Source organism: Maylandia zebra, linkage group LG16 (assembly GCF_041146795.1).
Source record: "Maylandia zebra isolate NMK-2024a linkage group LG16, Mzebra_GT3a, whole genome shotgun sequence".
NCBI lineage: Eukaryota > Metazoa > Chordata > Actinopteri > Cichliformes > Cichlidae > Maylandia > Maylandia zebra.
This window is the reverse complement of record NC_135182.1, coordinates 1,998,798-2,022,819: the sequence shown is the minus strand read 5'-3', so window position 1 is coordinate 2,022,819 and position 24,022 is coordinate 1,998,798. Positions and strand designations below refer to the sequence as shown.

The window sequence follows — 24,022 nt, the reverse complement described above, 5'->3', positions numbered from 1 at the left end:
TTCAAGTCAAACTGCTCAAATTTTAATACCATCAATTTGCACATCATAGGCCATTTAGTAAATATTTGATCATCAAGCACCCTGTAAGTCACTATCATCAGAACAAGATTCTGTCAAACACCCAGTAACACCTTCACCCAGAGAAACCCCCAAAGTTAGCAGTGACACACAAACAGCTCCCAGTCCCACACAGATGTTTGTGACTCTTTTTAAAAACCAACAGTCATTTTTAAAGACACAAGAATTACAGTGCTGTGCCATTACTCATCACCTCACCTTCGAGATGCTTAACAAATGATATATTATTAATCTTTAGTTTAAAACGAGACAAAATAGGGGGTTAAACCCTAAAAATCCACTCCCTCCCTCCAACAGTTTGTTTGCTGTTTCTGGTGATTGGTGAGGGCTAAATGACAGCACTGGTTAGAGGATGGGAAGAAACAGACCCTGAGCTTTCAGTGTATTCTGGGTTAGGAAATCAGATCATCAGAGTTAGGCCGACTGCTGGGACAGCAGGCTGTGGGTGAGGCCGGGCCGAGGCACTGCTGGTGATCCAGGCACTGCTGGTGATCCTCGTCAATACTGCTGTTGCGTTGAGACCAGAGCTGATGGCTGACCACCACCCTGAAGGACAACACAGGAGAGGGCAGCAGAGTTCACTTAGAGACCGGTGTGCAATAAACCCACATCCTTTATTACTCTAACTTCCATATGATAGGTGTATTACTGGAATAAACCCTGTACCTGGCTCTGGAAGGGCTAACCACGTCCTGTCTGTTGTGTTCAAACCTGGAGCTGTAGCTGTACTTACACCACTACAAAGACAGACTGATTTCAGCATTTTAAAGGAGCCACTTTCTCTTCTAGTTTTATGTTTTCCTTTCATTGTTCTGCAGTTTCTCACCATGTGAGCAGGGTCACTGGTTCCCAGATGGACTCCTTGCTGGCAGAGAGGTCTCAGTAGGCTGATACCTGCACGTAAGACAAAGCAAACCTGAGCTGCAGTTTCACTGTTTTCCCTTCCCTCTGTGGCTACACGCCAAAGTCACAGCAGTCCAGCTGAATACATAACAGTGAAGTTGCACATGGACCAGCAGGAGATGAACAAACCATACTACAAGGTTAGTGCCCCCCAGCCCACTGGAGTACCGACAGCTTAAAATAAATAAATCAGAAATAACAGATAACAATCATGAGTCGCATGAGCTGCAATACTTTTTCTATGTTTGTTTGATGTTATTATTAGTTCATTTTGCCAGAATGGTTTTTACCACCATACACACGAGGGATGGGTGATATGTAAAAATTCATCAGTCCAATAACCGACGATAGGCGATATATGCACAGACCATTTGATGGGCGGAGCAATGCAATCATGCACGGACTGATTTGCGTGTTTAGGTCCAGCAGGACAAGCACAGAGGTGAGTCCACTGTCAGAGGCCATAAGAAGATCATCTGTAACCTTCACTAAAGCTGTTTCTGTGCTGTGATGGTACAGCGCATTGAAGAGGATAACAGTGGGTGAATTATATCCTTAAACTTAGTTACAGCACTTTAGAAAGACAAATACTGTGGGATATAGATTCATGTAATCCGACATAATCATCCTGCTATCACCAGGTTTCTGTGAGGTTCATCAATTATTAGCTCATGACCTGATGTTTAACAATCCACATTTCACTGATTTACTCTTTGGTGCAGATGTGGAAGATGCTGAAATAGTTACTGATTTATGGTTGTTTCTTCGGTGGTCTGGAAGCAGACGCAGGCTCTAAGGGGGTGGGCGTTTTCTCCCAAATATCTATACTGCCTGCTTCATTTTTGGACATCACTCAGACAGACAGCTAAACATATCAATCCTGTTCCAAATGGGGAAAGGGATCAGAGAAAACTACAGAATCTGACAGTGTTTTGATAAAGTTACAGTTATCAAGAACTGCAAAACCTAAAAGAAAAGTTAACATCAGTCAGGTGACCGTTATCTTATTTCAAAGCAGCAGTGCACATACATTTCGCCCTGTTGTTCCAGTACTTCTGCTCCCACTCATCCAGTAAGATGTTGAGGTATCTTGGACACTCAAAGAAGCGAAGGTAGCGAGATGATGATGGTGATGGGAAAACGCGCTCGAACTCTCCTCGACGGTTCAGCTCATCTTCACTCTCTGCCAGAACCCGGATTTCCTCTGGAGTCAAAACATCCAACACCGTGTGCATCAAGTCCTGAGAGAGAGAAAATGAAGGGCACAAGGTCATAACTGCTTCTTTGTGTTATTGCTAACAATGAAACCAGTGCTTGTTTCCACCACAAGCAACCAATTAATAAATAATAATAACCAAAAAACCTGTAGCTGTATGCACTTACGCTTCCTGTTAAACTATTAAAGTCACTGTGTGTGTGTGTGTGTGTGTGTGTGTGTGTGTGTGTGTGTGTGTGTGTGTGTGTGTGTACCCGGTTAGCTTCACCCTGTTTCAGATAAAAGGCTCTTTTGACCTTCTCATCAGCAGACAGATCCACTTTGGGCCTCTCTCCATTCCCTGCGCACAAACTACAAACAAACAAGTGCACACATGTTCATGACGAGGTCATTTCTGAGGCTGCAGCTAAAAACCCAGAGGGGTAGTGTCTTATTGTTACCTGCTGGTGGAGCTGGATGCACTGCTGCAGGGGGTAACCACATCTTCTCTTGAAGGAATACGAAAGCCAGCCAAGTTCAGGAGATCTTTGATCATCTGACCCTTTATGGAAACATCGAGCCCCGTGTTGGAGTGAAGGCTGGATCAGAGTTACAGATGTAGTTAAAGGTAACTTTTTTCTTTTAAAGAAATGTGTTATTTTAATGTGGGCATTTGTTACCTAGGCGATATGTTCACTTCTAGAATCCAGGGTTTGAGATTCTCGTCCAGCAGGATGTCGAAGCCAAACAGCTCGTGGCAGCTGTAAGGTGTCCGAACGTGCAGCTTCATCAGGCTGTTAACATACGGCTCTGACCTGGCCACGACACGGGAGGGAGGAAGCTGATTTCAGCATCTTAATCCTTGTCCTAATGCACAGTTTAATCTTCAGAAATACATACAGGGGTCTTTTCTTTTAACAACCTTTTTAGCTTTAAAGGTGCAGCATGTTTGTGAGGTTAGCACCTTTTAGAGCATTTTTAAGGACATGTTCCTCAGTGGAAAGATATCACAATTTCTGCATTGAAATACACATCTAAAGAAATATCACAGGCTATAAAAATAAAAACAAAGATTCAAATCAAATACCAATATTTACTCTAGATAGGGACTCAGCTGTGAAGCAATCAAAACTGGGAAAAGAACCTTTGAGCTCGAACAGTTAAACAATGGGTGGGAATCTGTCTGCGAGTCTGTCTGTTGCACGAGTAGTTTACGGATGCAGATGGTTTTAGCTAAAAGATATAATACAAACAAACTGATCTCTGCAGCCAGTCACTGAGCAGGCAAACTTACGCTATGATAGTTTTGATCACGATGTCTTTAATCTTCTCCCATATCAGGGTGGTATTGACTCCCTTTGACCCGAGGTACTGCCACAAGGCCTTCAGAGCCCTGAAAACACAAAGTAATATCCTCCCAAGTCATACATACAGAAACAGCAAAGACATTCTACACTACACTGTTGCATTTCCTTATCAGGTTATACTAAAAGCCCCTTGATAAGCTGTCCACTGGTCCAAAACGCTACAGCCAGAGAACGGACGAGGAGTAGAAACGGGCTCATTCAAAAAAGCTTAACAACACGGCGTATGCTGTGCAGCGAGGAGAGCTCAGACAAAAAAGCCTGGCACAGCATTGAAAAGCCGCCTACATCTGTGTCCAAAGGTCAAAAGGTCACATTCTCTACAATTCACACTTCAGCTCGATTCTCTGTGTTACCATTTGTGCCCCTGGCAGGCCTTGTAATCACTGTTGGTCTGGTACTCAGAGTTCTTCTTGTTGACACTGTAGTTGGTCAGGTGCATGAACTTATTACTCAGAGTCTTCATGGAAGACGAATACCTAGAGGCATGGAGGGGTGATAACTGAATCTCATTCATATGCATCCCATGTGAAATTAAGTGGCACGATCAACGTGGTGGAAAACTCACTTGCAGCTAGCAAATCGAACCAGTCCGTCTGAGAACATGTAGACTCTGAGTGGGTTGTAAGATGTCACATAGACGTAGAGCCGCAAGTCAAACTTGTTCCCACTGATGAGGTAGGGCTTATCTAGATACCTGCAAACATCCAGTTAGAGCATGTTAATGCAGCAACACTGAGTTACTTAGGCTGCTGAGCTCTAAACTATTAAAGGATTACTCACTTCTGAACAAGTAGAGGTCTTTTACGAGGCATCTGACTCCACTTGTGAATAACCTGAATGCCTATTCCTCTGGCTGATGCGGGCTATGGAAGAAAAAAAAGAGAGGAAACAAGTAATAACAATAAACTAAAACATAAATAAAACACATTTTACTCGATTCATATACAAATCATGTGTAATATGTGCAGGTGGATCCACACAGTGGTTTTACTCAGACTACAGGAAGCCTCTGTGTGTTAACAGTGCCAACACACAGAGCTGTACAATGACACTTTGTTTTTTCCATAGTTCAACCTGTCTCTAGTTTCTAATCTATAACATAACATATTTAATTATCTTAAGGAAATAAAGCTAATGTGCGTCAGACAGTTGTATTGTTGCACATGTTTGTTGCCCCGTAGGTGTTTGTGACTTTAATAAACCAGCTGCTTCCACCTCCACAACAACAAACCATCTCAGCTGTAATGGGAAGTTCATCTGAACTGTTGTTTCCACAAAGACAGTGAAATTTCTGTTATTAGATTACTCGCTCCATCTGAGCAGCTAGTTTCCTTTAGTCGATGAAATGAACTGGAAGCTCCTGCATGAATGTGTGCTGTGTATGTTTTTTATGCTACTATCCCTGCTAAGTAAATCTGGCAGATAGTGTGCTGTCTATTACAATCACAGACGTGCCTGCAGATTTTCAGTACATACAATTCAAAGGTGGAAAGTAAAGAATTACATTTACTTGCGTTACTGTAATTGAGTAGTTTTTTTGGGTATTTGTACTTTTTAAAGCCATTTTTCAAGTCGGTAATTTTACTTTTACTTAAGTATATTTTTTAAAAAGTATTGTACTTCGCTACATTTTCAATCACACCCGTTACTGAGTAAATTAAAAGAACAAACAAAAAAAACAACAACATTGCGCTTCGGAAATACTGCAGGGAATGATGGGTAGTAGAACAAATTAGCGTTGGGTCAGGATAAAGATGGAGTCTGACATCGGCAGTACGGATCCAGCGAAAAAAGAAACCCCGTCGAATTCTGCTGACCCTGAACTCGAAGAAACGGATGTGAACCCCTGGCCGTATTTAAGGGACCATTTTGGCTTCAAGTGCAAGAAAGGCAGCAGCTTTATTATGCAGTGTAAGCTGTGTTTGCCCAGAGAGACCGACTTAGCAGCTTTTAAAAATTTCACATCAAACCTGCGCAAGCATGTAGAGGTAAGTTTACTTACATTTTTCCTGTTTGTTAATAATAATTTATTTTTAAAAAAAATAGTTAAATTAGACAGAAGACAGACGCGGCTACTTTCTTACTTAACCCACATTTGTTCACACATGTGCAGAGGTGATTTTTTTGTTCTCAAACTGATCTCCCTGTTGGAGCTCAGTCTGGGGGGAGTTATTTTTTTCTCCTTATCTTTCCTCGTGTGGTGCATTTTCCATTGTTATACCTCTCTGACCCGTCTTCCCCATGTGATGTTTGTGTAATGTATGTATGGTCGGAGGGTAAGTCGGCGCTGGCAAAGGTCGGCATCCTTAACCCAATTTCCTTCGGGGTCAACCTTCAGGATCAATAAAGTTTTATTGAATTGAATTGCTCCTCAAAATTAACAGAGCAGGGCCAAGTATAAAAAATGAAAACACATTTTTATAGCAGCTGCCGTACGGCTCAATTCAGTACTTGTTCTCTTATTTGACATTAGAACACATTCTCATGTAAAAGAATTGGTTGGTTTGGTGACCATTATCCATTTTGATGTGTAGACTTGCAGTTTAACTGCCACTGCGCTTTAATTTGTAAAGTTTTTCTTTTAATTAAAAAACAACTACTTTGAGATTTATCCCATTGTCTGTTTCGCACTACTCAGAAGCGGCTGTCCTCCTGCTGACAAAAAAGTAACTATGTAACTTTTACTCTGAGTAAATTTTAAATGAGCTACTTTTTACTTTTACTTGAGTACATTTTTAGACAGGTAATTTTACTTGTACTTGAGTAAAATTTCAGCAAAGTAATAGTACTTTTACTTGAGTAAAATATTTTAGTACTCTTTCCACCTCTGATAAAGTTACACTCTATGACCTGAACGTACAGGTTTGATGATCCATTTTTGTTTGGCGCCCCCTTCCTCCCAGGCTTTGCGGAGCAGCTTGATGTCTTGAGGAAGAACAAAGGTCTGGGGGAAAAAACTGAACTCTTGTTTGCCGAAGCGGACTTGCATCTTGGATAGGTTCCTCCACAGCCGGTCCTTTCTCCCAATCTGAAATGTTCCTGGAAAATGGTTCAGCTGGGACACACAAATACACAAAAGTACAGTCAAAATCTGGACTTTCTCAGCGTACTATCAAGAGTAGTCCATGTGCAGGTGCTGACCTTCTGGTGTTCTCCAAGAGCTTTGAAGCCAGGTGACTTCATGTGGTGTCCCCAGCAGCCCAGCCAGTCATGGCTTTCTATGTGACAACACGTGTTTATCAGCCAGGGTCAGGAGTTACCTTTTTATCTTAGCCTTTAAATATTAGACTGAAATTCTTCACCATCTAATGTTTTTGTTGCCCCCATAGATATACACTAACCTCAACAATCATATGACCCCTATGAGCAAGCACTCAGCGACAGTGGGAAGGAAAAACTGCTTTTTAACTGTACACAAATCGTTTTAGAAAAAAGCAATCTTGTCACAGCTAATCCCAGAGACTTTCAAAGAACCAGTTTCAGCAATATCTGTGTGTGACATGTAGCGACATGTAACAACTTACTCTTTGTGACTCTGAAGTGTGATCTGCCGATGGTTTGCTTGACAATATTAGGAGTTACGGTGCTCATCTTCCATTTTAACAGTCGCCTTTGCTCTGCAGGAAGCAGTTCCACTGCAAAGAACACCGATTCATTCTTTTAACAGGTAACACATGCTGTAAAATACAGTATCCAGAGGTGTATACAGTGAAGAAGTGAAAATATTAACATAATAATCAACACGTTCAGGCAGCTGCTCTGCTCTGTGTTGGTACAGGGCATTGAAGATAATAACAGTGGGTGGATTATATTCTTAAACTTAGTTACAGCGCTTTCAGAAAGACATCTACTGTGATAAAGTCCACTCCCCACTGCTGTGTAATCAATTATTGTAAATGTTATCAGGAAATGATCAGACAGGAAATAGTTTTCTCTGTTAAGAGGGTACAGAGGCAGGAGAGTGTGCTCTGTTTGTTCTGAGAGGAACAGGAAGTGCTACTCTACTGCAGAGAGAGCTCAAACTAAGTGAGAGCGCCCCCCAGAGGATTGTTCTCTGCCTGGGTTATCCTCATTATCTGAGGGTGGGCTCTACAGATGTATGCTGGAGTTTTCTGGGCACATACAATGGTCTACATACTGTGATAGACCAGAAATCTACAGATCACTGAATATTACTCTTGTAACAATGCACCACGTTTGATTGATGAGTAAACCTCTGTCATGGGTTTTATCTTACCCAGCAGCATTAATGTAGCCACGACTATTTTAACAGTCGACGCGTCGTTTGAAGCTTTGTAAGATCCTGCAGTAGGATTTAAGAGTGTAGTAAGGGACTGAAACAGAAGGTGGCAGCACTGCATCTAAGAAGGATGCCAGCTGCCGTTAAACGCCTTCTGTCCAAATTCAGGGGCCGCATCGTCCTGAGGCCGCATTTGAAGGCCGATTACAGTGACGCGACGAAGCCTGTCCAAATTCGGCTGTCAAATGCGTCCTCCTTTTCCCCAGATCTGGAGGATGGGTCGGGTGTATCCTTCGTGACCCACCATATCCCAGAATTCATAGCGCGGCCCTGCCAATTCCAGTTTCCAACAATGGCAGCAGCTGCTTAGTTTTAATATCACTCTTATTAATCTTTCTGGGTCACAAAATAAACGTTTAAGATATTTTCAGGTGAGACTGTAGCTGTGTAAACTTCAAATATCTGCTCGGTTCATCAAGTAATCACATTTTTCCAAAAGTGCTCCAACGTTTTCAGAGACATCCGTTACCCACCAGCTCGATAGCAGACAGGGAGGTCAAGGGTCACTAGAGCCGGCGAGAGCAGCGAACTCCTGGAACATCATTTTCAAACCCCTGTGGTCTTTGGCTACTCAGGTTAAACATGATACATAAGTCACTCAGATAACTTAAACATTTGATTGTTTGGCTTTTTCCAGTGTTTTATTTGTTCCTGAGTAAATCTGTTTGGCTGAGATTAAAGTTCTAGTTTTTACACAGCTGAATAAACGTCAAGCAGACAGCTGATCATCAGAAGTGTGAGATGGTTGGGAGTTTACTCCAGTGTCCTGTTATATTTTACATATGAAGGAGCAGACGGCCGAGTTTATTAAACTCCACCGAGACAATCTGCAAATCTGCAAACTATCATCTTGTCTTTATTGTTAGTTAGCACATACCTTGAACACATCGAGCTGTAAGCTAATGATCGTTATATAAGAGCAGATGCTGCTGGTGCAAGCAGCTGTACGTTTTACGTCCAATGGATGATGATCTGATTAGTCGACTATCAAAATAATCGTTTGTGGCAGCCCTACTTTGGAGACTGCTGGTATTATGCACTTGTCTGGAGTGCTCTGTTACAACCACACCATAAAGACTTGTGGTATCGGTCACACTAACCAGCAACCTACAAGTATGGAGAAACTAATGCAGATCTTTCAAAGTTTCTTTCTTGGCAATACTGGTTGGTTTCTGGTGGTGTTGCATGGCTGTAGGTATGAATGACAGACAGCATAGTTCAGGTGGTGTGTGGATTTGGGTGGCTTGTCTGTGTCCCTCTTACTGAAGTTGTAAAAAAGCTTGATGGACTGTAAAGGCTGGAGCATGGTTGGTCCTCCAGCACACAGCCAGCTTTGCAGACCGATCTTCACGTGTTGTAGCAGTTTACGGTCACCAGGGGACAGAGTCACTAACAACATGTCTGTGGGCTTCTCCTGCTCGTGCTGATGTTGGGACTTCAGACACGTGTTATGACAAACAAAGCGCTGAACAGTGCAGCCACTCTTTCCTTCTCATCCTGTTTTCTAAGCTCCTTTTCTGTTCCAGGCCTGAATTCACCCATCAGCATCTGACCTATGCACAGTGCCATCCAAAGCTATGTGCTGCTGGTTTTTATGAGAACTGCATGCAAGTACGACTGCGTAGGTGTCCCTCACTCTGTGCTGGAAAATAGTTATGCAAATGGACACAAACCTAGTAACATAACTAACAGGTGACAGCTGCTCAAACCACTGATGTTCCCGGTTTGTCAGCTGACACAGAAGGTCAGCATCTGTCGAGGGGTCAGGTGTGCATTCTGTACAGGTGTGTGGATGTTAACATGACAGAAAAGCTCTCACTGCTAACATGACTTCAGAGGCTGATCTGATGTTGTGTGTATATCATGTTAAACACAGCATAAAGTGCCACAAATTTGATTATTGAAAAAAAATGTGATTACAGTCTTCAAATAGGTCTTAAAAAAAAAAAAAAAAAATATATATATATATATATATATATATATATATATATATATATATATATATATATATATATAAATAAATAAATATTCATCTGGGTTAAACTTTTTCGACTACTTTTTGATTAGCTAACAAGTCACAAATTAGACCGATTCAGTGCAAATTCAGTGGTAAATTAACCAGAAGTGCAATCTTCCAGCTAAGAGCAAACATTTTTTAGACAAACAAGCATTGTAAATATCTGCAACGCAGTAACAGTGGAGTCTAAAAATACTTCTTAAACATATCTAAACGATTCAGCTATTTTCCATGCTGTTTTAGCCCCGGCAGCGACTGAGGCTGTGGAACCAAACGTTTGGTGACCCCAAAATGAAAAAAGCCATAAATGAGATCATGTGGACGTGTTGTAAAGATATAAATCAAGAAGTTACAGGGTGTTGCAGAGACACATAAATAACTGAAGATCAATGATCTGTGATAGTAAACTTCTTATATTACAGTTACAACTCTGACCTTTCTCATTGGCGGTGCTGAAGTAGAGGGTCGGAGGGATACGGGGAAACAGACTGGGAACTAGTGCTGGTTGCTCCTCTTGACTGTCTCCTGGTTCCAACGACATTGGCTCCTCGATGCTGACAGAAAGACAAAGTAATGAACATCATCCCTATGCCCACATCTCATGGTTAGAGTTACGTTTGCCAACTTCTAACTACGAGACGCTGGCATCTGGTTCACAGTTGTAATGTCAAGTCTCCTCTGCTCATAGAGAGCAAGCAAATACACCATCTCATAGGACAGTATTTCAAAGGCGGTTCAAAATAGGGCTGTGCGATATGACCAAAATCTCATATCCCGATATAAGACATCTATCGTCCGATAACGATATAAATCACACAAATGTAACATTTTCTGTCAATTCTGTGAATCTCGGGCAGGTGAAGTGTTTCCTGCTGCGCGTCGTGTAGCTGAGTCGAGTGTTTTAACCGATGCATGAAACGATACATTTTTAGACAGAAGTTGTAACGGCGCCGTTTCCTTTGTGAGTATTTCTTACACGGCGTGCTGCGGGGAGAAGCCTGTTCTAACGTTTTAGTCTAAGGTTTATTTTTTAGCACCTGGCGGCTCTTTTTTGCTTCTCATCCGTAAATACTCTGCATCTTTCACGTGATTCAGTTTATTTTGAAAAGTCTCAACAGGATCTTGAGCTTTATTGTGAAAGGTTTATGTGAAAAATAAACAAGCGGACACGCCGTGGTGTTACCGTCGTTGTTGCTAACGACAACGCATAAAAACATGCGCTTGTCCGTCCGTAGTGTGGTGATATTAAATATAAGAGAAAGAGAGAACTTTAAGAAATTAATAATAACTACAGTGACATCAGAACATGAAAAACATTGCTGTAAACAGTTTATTTTGCGACACCACGAAACAAACGATAGCGTAAAATGAAACGATGTTTCTATATCGTCATCAGATATATATCGTTGTATCGAACAGCCCTAGTTCAAAATGACAAGTTAAATGATAAACAGTCAACCTGATCAGACAAACATGCCAGAACACTCACATGACAGTCATAGGAAGCAGAGATCTTCTTCCAGTGATGACAGGTAAGCTTGACGGGAGCTTTAGCTTTCAGGGAGGGGTGTTATTTTATTTAGAGTGCCAGTCTATTTAGATCAACACAAACCAATCAGCTGGATGGGTTAAAAGGAACAAATGTGACAATAGCAGTCCTGATCCAGAGTGGTTTTACAGAGAATCAGTTCCTAGTCTTTGGTAGGCAGTTCTACTGTTCACGCCATAACAGAGGATAACAATATGATGCACAATGCTGCAGACCTTTCCACCACTCTCCAGCTGTCTGCCCCTTTGAACTGAAAGAGTTCACAAGCTCTGATGGACAGAGGGACATTTGACACTACTTTAGGAGAACAATCAGAAAGCACCAGGCCCTGAAAGGAACGTTCAAATCTTTAAAGGTTTCTGATGGAAATTAAAGTGGGTAAAGTGCTTTATAAATAAAGCTGGTATGGTATGAAAAATGGTAAAAAAGCTAGCTGAAGGTCAGAGTAAAAGCACAGGTTACTGAAGTACTGGAACTGCTGTAATTGTGGTGGTATACAGTCTCATATGTGTCCCAAATAACTGCTGTGGCGGAGCAGCATAACATGGGAAGCAGGTGCTGGAGCTACAGCCACTAATGTTGCGACTCTTAATAAATCAGTAACAGCCAGCTGCAGGAAAAAGTTGAAATACTTCGGAATTAACAGGATTTCTGCAACAACCCGTCTGGAATCTGCTCTCGTCTCCTCTACTTCAGGTATTCCAGTTAGGAGAGGAGGCTGGAGTTTGGACAGTTTCTTTAGACTAGGTGGTGAAGGACGGCTTTAAGCAGAAGAGGAATCATTTCTACCGGGGATTCTTCTAATTCAGTTTCATTTTATAAATGACAAAATTGTGTCAGCAGATGAGATAAAAGCAATCATTACTGTTGATAAACTAGTATTAAATAAATTATTACTTAAAGTTTCTCAGGAAAAACTTGCATAGACTGTTTTGGTGCTTACATTTTATTTATGTCATCAGTTTTCCTTTTATTTTTTTGCATCCTTGTCACACTTGCATGTTTCAGATCATCAAACAAATTGTAATATTAGACAAAGATAACCCAAGTAAATAAAAAGTGCTAATTGGATTTAAGAACACACTTTGACTGCAAAACCATTATTGTGATGCATTTATTTATTTTCTTCAGTGATTCAGAGAGCTGGTGTTTTGGATCTTTATCCTCCTACGTAACTACACTGGATGCCAGTGTCACGGCTGGCTCACAAGGAGGATTACAACACCTGTTTACTCTGATAAATGCTGATAAACACGCTACCAAAAAGTGCAGAGATCAAGCACAAAGGCTGGCTAGCAAAAGTGGGCAGAATTCATGGTTTCATCAGTTACTGCAAGACCTCCAGGTCCTGAAGCAGCAGAGCAGCAACACACCATCACATGACCACCACTATATCTGACTGTTGGTATGATGGTGTTCTTATGAGATGGGTGTAATGAGGAATGCAAACTTGTCAGTCCACAGAATATTTTCCCAAAACTCAAGATGTGCTTTGGCAGACATGAGACGAGCCTTCGTTCTGACACCACTGCTACGTCTACAGTGTTGTACCACAATGCTGCTGCCACGCTTGTGGCAACAGGTTCACATTTTAAGTGAGCGCACTGATAAAAAGGATGTGCTGAAGAATGTGTTTATGTTAGGTTTTAAATATCGCTTAAGTAAATGTGCCTGTGCAGCAAGTTTGCGTGTTTTTTGTTGTTTTTTTACTTTTACTTCCCTTTCAATTGACAAAGAACCATATTTGGAATTGGAAGAATTTTTGTTCTATGAAGGTCACAGTAAATAAACCAGTGATGGTGTGTGTATGGTTACTGCATGTCTTACCAGGAGGGGAGAGTGATGCACCCTCCGGATGAAGTGCCAGTGATGGAGGAGCTGTCTGACTCAACAACAAATAACAATGTTCTCATCAGTACTATATTATTACATAATTATACAACATGTCATAATATCATCAACAAAAAACTGACCAGCTGATTAACTACAGCACAAGTATGATAGAGTTTACTTAAACGTCTCACCGTCATCACTGCAGGCAAGCTCATCAGCCAGCTCCTCTTCTTCTACATCCGCCTGTGCAGCATGCTCTGGGCTGAGCAAAATCAAGTGTAATCACTAAAGGAAAGATGTGAAGGAGGGAAACCTGAAATGTGATGTAGCTGATTCTCACCCAGGCGGAGGGGGAGTCTCTTCAAGCAGGGATTCCTGTGTCGGTGAAGGAGAGGAAAGGGATGGAAAGAAATCTGATGTGGAGGCTGGCTGTCCCTGTCTTGTGAGGCGAATGGCTGAAATCTGATTGGTCATTGAGCCCACCAAGGCTCCTGCAGGACAGGAGGAAACATCTGCATGTGAACTACAGGATTGTGCTACATAACTACACAGTACTGTAAATACAAAACTGGGGCCCATTAAAAATCTTTAAATTAAAAGGAAAACATACAAACAAATGAATAAATAAATAAAAAGGCCTCCTTTGTTTCAATAAGGATATTCAATTATTGAGAATGAAAATATATCTAAAGACTCATAATGCTGGGTACGGTTGACCGAGTATGTGTTTTTAAAAATTTGTGACTTTTTTTTTTGCAACATTTGAAACAAAGAACAGTGGGTGGAAACATATTAACCCAGTGGTTCCCAAACTTTTTTTGCTAGGCCCCCCTTTGTTTTAGAAGAAAAATCCCCCCCCCCCCAAACATCTCCAACATGTCAGGAGTAGTTAGTCTTTATAAGAAGTGTTTGTGAACTAAAAATCAAGAATGTGGGATTCTGTTTGCCCGTGATTTGAACAGCCCAGCGCTGCTCCCGACGCAGGGAAACCCAATCCTGCAGGGAGACCTACCTCCACACTTGTGCAGGTGAAGCCAAAGGGAAGGTCTGCCTCACCATATTTTCTAGTGTTTGGCTCAAAATGAAGTTGGTTTGGAAACATATTCAGTGATGCTTCATCTCCTGCTTTGCGTTTGTGTGGGAGCTCCGTCAAAAGCCTGTCCGTTATGCTAGCAGTGTCAACCCTAACCCTTTGTATTAACCAAAGACAGCCTGTGTAAAACACGACCTATGCTGCTGTGTTGACTTGTATAAGGATCCCAGACACAGAGTTAAAAGTCCAACATTTTGCTTGGGCTTCCCAAAGGTTGATTCTGTTCATCTGGGCGTAGCATCAGTGGGAGAAACGAGTTGTCATCATCCAGGTGACTGTCTCAGCTGACTGCAGGTTTCCAACCTTATAAACAGGACATCTGCACAATGACTAAAACTAGCCCACTGATGAACAATGGGCTGGGAGGTCAGCTCCTTGGCTTGTCTGTATTGAGCAGCAACTCAAACCAGTTTAGAATTATAAATGCTTATTTAGACACTGAGCCATGGCTCTGTACTATACGCACACATTTTTGTTTGCTAGTTTAACTTTTCCGTTACGGGAGAAAAGATGTTCCTACAGCCTATTGCATGGCCGGCTCAGACTGCTTCCATCTTTTTTGCCCGGCCTCCAGACCTTTAGTTTATTTTACTTGCTCTTTCTGCCAGAATAAAACCATTTTAACAAACAAACTCACAACAACCTTTGATGGAAAAATGTCCTTTCAAGGAAACTTTCAGAATCAGCTTCTCGACAACCATAGCTAGCTGATTTAACTGCACTTCACTGACAGGCCCATCTGCACTGCTGTGCTGCAATATGTGCACTGAAATCCTAACATACGGAGAAACATTATGTTCAGATTGGGTCTAGTGCAGTTAGATCATAGAGTTCATTGTGCAGAGAAGACGTGGAGAACGCTAAGCTGATTGCTGCATCAACAGGGTAACAACAGCCTTAGCAGCGTGACGGTGTGGAGTGACATCTACCTCACTGGAAAAAATAAGGCTTGTCACCACTGGGGAAAAATCTCAATGCACAGAGATTTTGCAACCAATGCCAACTCCATATCTCCACAGTCTGAGGTCCAAACCATCCTCCATCTCCCACAAACCGGTGCCTGCTCATATGAGTGTTCAATGGATTAATTAAAGTTTATGAAAATCAGTCAATTAGCTGGAAGATGCAGTTGATCTTACCATTTATGAGTACAATACTCTTTGCTGTTCTATTAATAAAACTCAAAAAACAACTGTACCTTTAAATTAGTTTGTTATCTCATATTCATATCTATACCCAGACAATCTCCACGTCCTGGGTTCCATTAATATGGGTGTAGCACAAGCAAACAAAAAGTTCTGATTACCTGCAGCAGCGTCTGGTGGAGGTGGCTTTTCTGAGTCACTGGCACATTTCAAAGGTGGCGTGGGACTGTTTGGAAAGGAACTGATACGTTTGCATGTGGGCTGGGTTCTTCCCAGCACACTACATGGGATCTGCTTGGTTAGATCTAGTGATGCTCTTTTTTGGGACTTGGTGATTGCAGTTGCTCCCAAAACTGTGAGAGGAACACCTTTCACAAGGAGCTGACAGTCAAAAGAAATGTCAAACAAAGTTGTGCTGCTGTTGTGTGTCTGACCGTATTTTGCTGCTGGTGGGATTGAATAACTCCTCTGTGTAGGTTTTGCTTCTCCTCCTGTGCTTCTCATCTCAGCGTTTGTGCTGTCGAGGCTGGAAGCATCCTTCTCCACAGCTGGCCCCTGATGTTGACAAAGACTAAGGCACATGTCAGGCACGGGTGGCAAAGAGAAACAGTCTGCAGCCTCACACTGCGGAGAAAACAAAACAATATCAGACAGACTTGCATAAACCTAAAATTATAGGTATATTTCTGAAGGTGGCTAAATTACGGTTTTGCCTATAATGAACTATTTGCTTTTACTGATCCCTAATACAGCCCTACACAATGATTGGTTTAAATCACTAGACTTGAACATGTCAAACATATTTATGGAAAAACAAACCATGATGGTTGTTGTGGCTGCACCTACAACAAGCACTGTGTGGAAAAGTAGAAATAAAAGTTGGCTTTCGTGAGTTCGAGCATTAAGCATCATAACAACTTTAAACGTCTAAAATCTGGAACATATTATTCACAACAGGAATCTTTTTTTAGTGCAAGAACATATCAAATAATGGAATTATTGATTCCTTGAATTACATTAGTTGAAGTGTGCCACATATTAAATCCCAGTCAAGTGAGCTTAGACGTGGCTAAAATGACTTTTAAATCATGGTAATTATTATTACACCTGCATTTAATTATTATCTACAGTGTACAAGTTATTGCTCACTACTGATAACTCAACTTCACTTCCAGCTGCAAAATGAGTTCTTTCCATCAGCCCACTCAAAAATACTTTTGTATACAAAATATATTTAAATACCTTCAAAATTATTAAAAGACCCAACATACAACTTGTACAACACACAACTCTCCACAGAATACAATGTACAGGACAAAGCGTGTTCCAAATGGGCTTTACCCACAAACATGCAGCCATTGCACAGGAAACTCTGCTGATAACCATATCCATGTTTTACAGTGCTATACAGCTGTTCAGAGGTTCTGTCAGAGGACATGCTAAAATATAAAGGCAGCTGTAGACTACACAGTCGTTTAAACAATGGCCTGAGCAATTGGTTGCAACCCAAAACATTCCTAGAAATGATCAGTGCTGGAAAAGCACTCACCATCAGCTTCTTGGTGTGCTGGGAAGCCTGCTTCCCTATAATCAGCAGATCTTGATGAGACACTGCCCCCAGTCCCATAAGTGCATCGCCTGTGGCAGCCTGATGACTCTCCACTGCTGAAATGTTTGCAGACTGAGAGCTCTCAGACGATGTAGATTTTGGCATGGTATCTGGCAGCTGGACATTAAGGCCAACCTGGTTTTCCATCTTGTTACTGGCCTGTGTTAGGCTGCAGCCAGTCTGCTTCAGCCCTGGTACCAGCAGTTTGTTTGGGGTTAGAATTCCATCTGACACAGCGGTGAAGGTGCCATCGCCTTTTTCACAAACAGCAACCACCGGTGACTTGGCTTGGTCATTCTTCCTGGATAGCTCAAAGGAGACATAACTATAAGGCACTTTTGTGACTCTAACTGTCTTGGCTTGTGCACTTACAGGGGTTGTGGTGTTGGGATGATCTGCACTAGAACAAGCCACAAGCTTCCCTCCACCCCAGGGGGAGGACTGGTTGGTTGGCATGGTAAAAACCAGCGATGTCGTCCTTATTTCTAAAGGCTGGTTTTGTGGCAGAGTTTTGGGTGATCACAGTAAACAATTTGACAGTTGAGAAAACTAATAAATGAATGGCTGAAAGCTCCTCCTCCTCTTGCTGACCCAAAGTTGGTGATTTTCAAGGTCAACTCCAACTAAACAGATAACCAGTTCTTGATAAAGCCAGACCAACAGTAACCACTACTTCCATGGCAAATGTCTGGGCCTCTCATCTGGGCTGGAGGTAAGCAGGAAAACATTGACTTGTGGTTGTGCTGCAGGTTTAGATGTTTTCAGGTGTGAAGTATACGTAATTCAAGATGAATCTTAAGTCTCTGGTTCATCAGGAGGTGTTTTTCCGTCATTTTCTCATATACTGCTGCAGGAAGAAATGTGGCTGCACCAGATTATTCACACTAAGGTATCAGGACTTGACAGGAGAATGGGATCCCCCACAGCCATCATATCATCCTCAGTCACGTTACAGGAAATGAAACTGTCCACTCTCAGCCCTAATACTGTAAGCACAAGAGAAAAAAGCACAGTCAGTTATTATTAATTATTATGAAAATCCTTTCATATTATCATCACTTAGTATTTGCACATATTCAAGCCATTTTACTGCAGTAGGCACATACAATGTCACAGGTAATCCAAATTTTTGTATCACTGAAAAACTGGGTTGTGAACATTTTAGGTTGCTTAAATTACAGAACAAGTTTTAGATTGAGATTAAACTACTTAGAAATATTGCATCTTTATGGTTTAATCTTTGAAGAATAGCATTGGGTGACTGGAAGAATATATCTGTGTTGGTGGTTAACTCACTTAATTGCAGTTGTTTTTGTTTTGGGTTTTCCCCCATATTTTCTGTCAGATTGTGTTCCAATTATATGTTATATTTGAGATGACGGCCGTTGAACACATAGCCCAGCCATAATGGGGGCAGATTGTTGTATTCCGTATGCATTTTTAATTTTGGGTGCCTTTACGTAACGTGTACTACGGCTAACATGCTTCAGGTAATATTAAGGGCATATAGAACACTGTGGCGATGTCCTATAGATCAGCAAGACCGAACGTGGGGAGTTGGCTAGCTTGAAGTAAACTATAACGTCCCATATTCACGGCTGTCGCTGCTGACTTTTGTCATAGTGACGACTGTCAGAGAAAGCGTGGAGAATTCACGTGTGAGCTGACATGCCGCTTCAGTTTAGCTTCACATTAGCCTACTTATAAGTCTAGTTTGATTACGTTAAGTGATAAAATGGTGTTAGCTGACGCGAAACTGAGTTTCCATAGAAACAATGCACCCACCCTGTGGGGTAGCCATACATAAAGCCAGTTTAACTAACCTACCTTCAGTTTACCGCTACAATGTTCACTTCGTGTTAGCTTAGCAACCCAGACCGATTCAATTAAACTGCTAAACTGTCGTCATGTGCTCTAAGAACTGCCCGGAGGATAAAATACTTTTATGAACTCATAGGAATCTTGTTATTCTATGTTCGTACCTACTTTGTCTCATGTAATGACTAAAGCTGGTGTTCCTAGTCGAACGATAGGATGCATGTTGCACCGCTGAGCTTAAAAATCCAAATGATACATCAGCGTGACCCAAGATCGTCTATTGAACCAATAAGAGAGCAGGACTTCTTCTTCTTCTTCTTTTTATCAGTATTTATTGGCGGTTGGCAAACAGCGAAATGTTTTGCTTACCGCCACCAATTGGTGTTGAGTGTGGGCCGTACAAACAAACCCTAGAGCAGGACTTCTTCTTCGTAGAGGTTTTTGGCGGAGCGTTACTGCCACCACCTGGTAAAGATACGTCACTTCATAGTGCGGATCCCGCGCTACAGTCCCTAGTAACTGTTGCCAAGGGAATCTGGTTCAGATCTTAGTGGGCACAGGGAACGAAAGAAACGTTTATTTGCTTCGACACCAAACAGATTACATGAATCTGATGAAATCCTTTGCGTAACAATTCCTAGATTAAACTTTATTTTAATCTCTCCCAGTTTCCTTTTAGGTGTTTTCTTTCAAATAAATAAAATAAATTCACCATATATTGTGTTCTAACATGATACTAACACAGCAAAGTAACGAGAGGTAGGGTGTCAAACGAAGGTACTATCTCCCCGACTCTCCAAACTTTCACTATCACTTTATTGTTTTTAAAAATATTTTGAATGCATTCCTAAAGCACGTATATCTCCTCATTATAAGGTTTCAGTATCTGCTGCAGTCCGAATGAACGCCGCTAAAATAATGTTAACAAACACGTCAAATCTCAGTGGGAAAACAAATCCTCTGGCCTGGGTGTGTATTAGGACCAGTGTTGGGTAAGTTACTTTAAATTAGTAACTTAGTTACATTACTAGTTACTTTCATCAAAAGTAACTCAGTTACTTCAAGTTACTCGTTACTTTCAAAGTAACTAGTTACTAGGTAAAGTAACTTTGGTTTTACTCAGACTTCTCTTGTTAATGTGTTGCTAACTGGATACCCAGCAAGAGTGCCAGTCTTCTAGCTTGCTTACTTGCCACAAGTGCACTGTGCCACCTACCAAAGGAAAAAATAATGTGCATATTTCCACGAGAGAAATCCCACGCCTGGACCGTCGTTGACCACCGCCATGATTCTAGCCTAACGAAAATGAACTCCACCTAAACTTGGTTTATATCTGACCCAGATAGACTGCAGGTCATAACTTCTTACCTGAAGTTCAGTTCACCTGACACTCGGACGGGCGGCCGCTTCGGGTTTCTCCTCCTGCCTCCCCTTTCTCTCATCCACCTGCTGGCCTCCACCACTTGCTAATGTTACTGAATCTGTGGAAGCTCCGCGATAGCCACCACACGAAGTAACGAGTAACGAGCCTATCTAAATCCCAGTAACGAGTAACGCGTCCCTGATTTTGGCATAATAACTAGTTACCGTGCTCGTTACCACAATAATATCCCAACACTGATTAGGGCTCGGGTGTCTGAATTCAAAGACAAAATGCTACTCAATAATTTGTATGCATTAAAATTACATCTCCAAAAGTTGAATCTGTTCATCTGGACGTAGTGTTTTGTGGGAGAAACGTTTCGTCATCATCAGGTGACGTCTTCAGTCTCAACTGACTGCAGGTTTCAATCTTATAAACAGGACATCTGCATAATGACTGAAACCAGCCCACTGAGGAACAATGGGCTGGGAGGTCAGGTCCTTAATCTTAATTATGCAAATTCTCATGACCATTGATCAGCAATCACTGATCAAAACCCACTGATCAGTGTCCATGAGTCCCATTCACTGTCACGGTTCTGGGTCCGTTGGACCCAGTATTTTGAGTTTATTATGTTTTGGTTTATTTTTGCATTATGGATTGTTTTCTGATGTTCTGGTGCTTTGTTTATTATTATCATTATAGATCTGTTTCTGTTATTCTTGGTGAGGGATCAGTTCTTAGGTTTTGGGTTCTCATGTGTATTACAGTTTCTGTTCAGTGTCTAGTCTGTCTCTCAGTCTCATGTCTGCATCTGGTTTAGTAATTCTTGTTTCCTGTCTTATTGTGAAAGTCTTTGTCTTATGTTAGTGTGTGCAGCTTAGCTCCCCCGTCTCGTTAGCCCTGATCTCCCCCAGCTGTGTCTCCCTTCTGTTGCCCATTCCCTCATTACTACCCTGTGTATTTAAGCCCTGTGTTTTCCAATGCTTGGTGTCGCATCGTACCCTCAGATTATGCCTGTGTGTTTCTTTGGTTTCTGTATTCACGGCTGGTTTTCATGTCAGCAATAAAAGCTGAGGTTCTGATTTATAATTCTGTGTTCGAGTCCTGCGCTTGGATCCTCCTCTCCGCCTGCCCGCACACAGAGCCCTGACATTCACAGAGTGTTGGGGAATGTCTGCAATCACAGCATTGTAAGATGGTGACAGATGTACCCTTAGGCCCCCTCCTCGATTCCGAGATGGTCTTTCCCTTTTCACGTAAATGGCTGCATTCAAACCAGCGTTCCTCCCTGTCCAGGATGTGAACATCCTCATCCTTGAAAGAGTGTCCACTGGCCTGTAGGTGTGAATAGACTGCAGAGTCCTGGCCTGACGAGGTGGCTCTTCTGTGTTGTGCCATCCTCTTAGTCAGAGGTTGTTTGGTTTCCCCGATGTATAAATCCTGCCAATCCTCCTGGCACTTAACAGCGTACACTATATTACTCTGTTTGTGTCGGGGGACCCGATCCTTGGGTGGACCAAGGGAAAGACCATCTCTGAATCAAGGAGGGGGCCTAAGGGTACATCTGTCCCCATCTTACAACGCTGTGATTGCAGCCATTCCCCAACTCTCTGTGAATGGGACTCATGGACATTGATCAGTGGTTGTTGATCATTGGTCATGAGAATTTGCATAATTAAGATTAAGGAACTGCCCTCCCAGCCCATTGTTGCTTCAGTGGGCTGGTTTCAGTCATTATGCAAATGTCCTGTTTATAAGATTGAAACCTGCAGTCAGCTGAGACTGAAGACGTCACCTGATGATGACGAAACGTTTCTCCCACAAAACGCTACGTCCAGACGAACAGAATCAACTTTTGGAGATTTACTTACCTGGATGATTGAGCATTAAAATGACATGCCCAAAATGAATGAAGTATTTCTCTGCGATTACAAACTCTGTGTAAACAATCTTGGCATCAAAATAAAGCTAACACTTGTGAGATTTCATCAGAGGTGTAGATATTGCAGCAGATGTTAAAGTTACTGAGGCTGGAAAAATAAAATAATTTTTTCCTCGCCTAATTTATTTATTTATTTATTTTCGCATGTAACCCTTTTAAAATATGCGTTGGTTCACATTTTAATCCAGAAAATCAGTAATCAGCAAATAAACATCGCCTGTGCAAAGATGGATGCTTCTAAATCAGTAAAAAAAAACACTGCACTTTTAATAAATCAATATCGAGCTGATGTGCAGTTTGTCCAATTTTGGCTACACCTTTGAGCTGAATTTTTTAAAGTACTGAACAACATACATGATTTAATTTCACTAACTTGCCTAAAAATGCTTGTTTTTGGAATATTTCTGTAGAATTAACCACACATGGTGAGTTTAAATGGACCCAGCGCTTTAAACTCTGAGGGGCTGGGACTTCTCCTAGTTAAAAAAAAAACAAATTGTAGTCTAAACAGAAGCATAATAAGCTGTTCTTATTATGGGGATTGTCTCATTGCGTTGTTGAACAATGCCCTCTTCAACTCCATCGACCAGATCAACATCCCAGAAAGTGTTCCTGTATTTGTTAACACTTTATTTTGGCAGATGTGTGCTGTCCAAGAACCACCGGGTGGCGACTGCCACAGTGCAGTCTTGCTTGCTTGCAGTTCAGAATTATAATCAACATTGATTTGATTTTATTGATTAGCATTCAAATATCTCAGTGAAGACAGAGCAAAGATCTACCACAAAGCAAGAAAGCATGAGACAAGGCTAATCAAAAGGTATTGGCTGAAGCATTTGCTTATTACGCCAACCCTTTTAAAAAAGATCTTTTTGCATGCAGCTCCTGTACACAGGGCTCGAAGCAAATAATAAAACAAAGCAAAAACAAAACAAACAAGAAAAAAAACTTTTCTTTTCCACCTTAGATAAGTAACTACATCAAATGCTTTTTTTTTAACCATAAACCAGTTGAAAAGTTAACAGATAAGGAAAGAAAGCATCATGTAGCCTTGGGTCTTTATAGCTTTCGCCAGCAGGGGGATGACTAGAGTCCCTGTAGATTCTGCCTCTTCCAGTTCTTACTCCTCTCACTTCTTTAACTCCCTCAAGTACAAATCTTTGCTTTTTTCATTATCTTTCGCTTCTTCTCAGTCTTTTCCTCCTTTTCCCTTCTTTATTCCTTCCTCTGTCCCTTTTCTTTTCCCTCTCTCCTTACCTCCTTGTCCCTTGTATTCTTCTTCTTGACTGTCCATCACGTTCCCTCTCCTCTCTCTCATTTCCTCTGTTTCCTGTTCTCTCTCTCTTCTTCCTCTACTCCTTCTCTCCTTATATATTCTTTTTAACCTTTCATATTTACCTTTGTTTTTTCACTTCTTTGACATTTTCACTCTCTGTTTCAATCTCCATTCATTCTTTTCCTTTCCCTGGACTGTCCCTTTCCTTGTTCTCCGTGTTCTTTTCACGTCCTCCCTCTTTTCCTTTTCCTTCCTCTCCCCAGACTCCCTTCACCATCCCTTCTGTTTCCTCTGTTTTCTCACTTTCCTCCTTTATTTTCCTGTTTCACCATCGATCCTTTCACCTTTGTCTTGCATGTCACAGCTTGGAGACCGTGTGTGTGCGTGCGTGTGTGCGTGTGTGCGTGCGTGTGTGCGTGTGTGTGTGTGTGTGAGTGTGTGTCTGTGTGTGTGTGTGTGTGTGTGTGTGTGAGAGAGAGAGAGAGAGAGAGAGAGAGAGAGAGAGAGTGTGTGAGTGTGTGTGAGAGAGAG

General features: G+C 41.7%; 1 protein-coding gene across 10 annotated transcripts; it reads right to left on the bottom strand.

The window, feature by feature from the left end:
• On the bottom strand, positions 1-19,411 carry ttll4 (tubulin tyrosine ligase-like family, member 4). Of its 10 annotated transcripts, XM_012924785.4 has the most exons (22): positions 19,076-19,229; positions 17,030-18,075; positions 15,915-16,104; positions 15,642-15,833; positions 13,583-13,733; positions 13,434-13,504; positions 13,237-13,291; positions 10,296-10,414; positions 7,068-7,178; positions 6,685-6,761; positions 6,404-6,598; positions 4,324-4,406; positions 4,109-4,237; positions 3,897-4,019; positions 3,471-3,569; positions 2,857-2,991; positions 2,638-2,775; positions 2,452-2,548; positions 2,012-2,222; positions 905-972; positions 745-815; positions 1-624 (listed from the first exon to the last, which is right to left on the bottom strand). In XM_012924785.4, the coding sequence occupies exons 2-22, from the start codon at positions 17,543-17,545 to the stop codon at positions 471-473; spliced, it is 2,985 nt and encodes a 994-aa protein (XP_012780239.1). In that variant the 5' UTR covers positions 17,546-18,075; positions 19,076-19,229; the 3' UTR covers positions 1-470. The 10 variants fall into 10 exon arrangements, with proteins under 10 accessions (XP_012780239.1, XP_012780236.1, XP_012780234.1 ...); XM_012924782.5 differs by lacking the exon at positions 19,076-19,229 and adding an exon at positions 19,277-19,411 and having other exon boundaries at positions 15,642-16,104; XM_012924780.4 differs by having other exon boundaries at positions 15,642-16,104.
• Positions 19,412-24,022: the final 4,611 nt, after the last annotated feature.

What these genes read in the sequence shown, in the direction of transcription:
- ttll4 (XM_012924782.5), bottom strand. Translation starts at nt 17,545, where the DNA reads ATGCCAACCAACCAGTCCTCCCCCTGGGGTGGAGGGAAGCTTGTGGCT. An exon ending in GTGATCAAAACTATCATAGC is followed by an intron (nt 2,992 to 3,470) that starts GTAAGTTTGCCT and finishes TGTCGTGGCCAG; the next exon opens with GTCAGAGCCGTATGTTAACA. An exon ending in GTTAGCCCTTCCAGAGCCAG is followed by an intron (nt 625 to 744) that starts GTACAGGGTTTA and finishes GTTGTCCTTCAG; the next exon opens with GGTGGTGGTCAGCCATCAGC.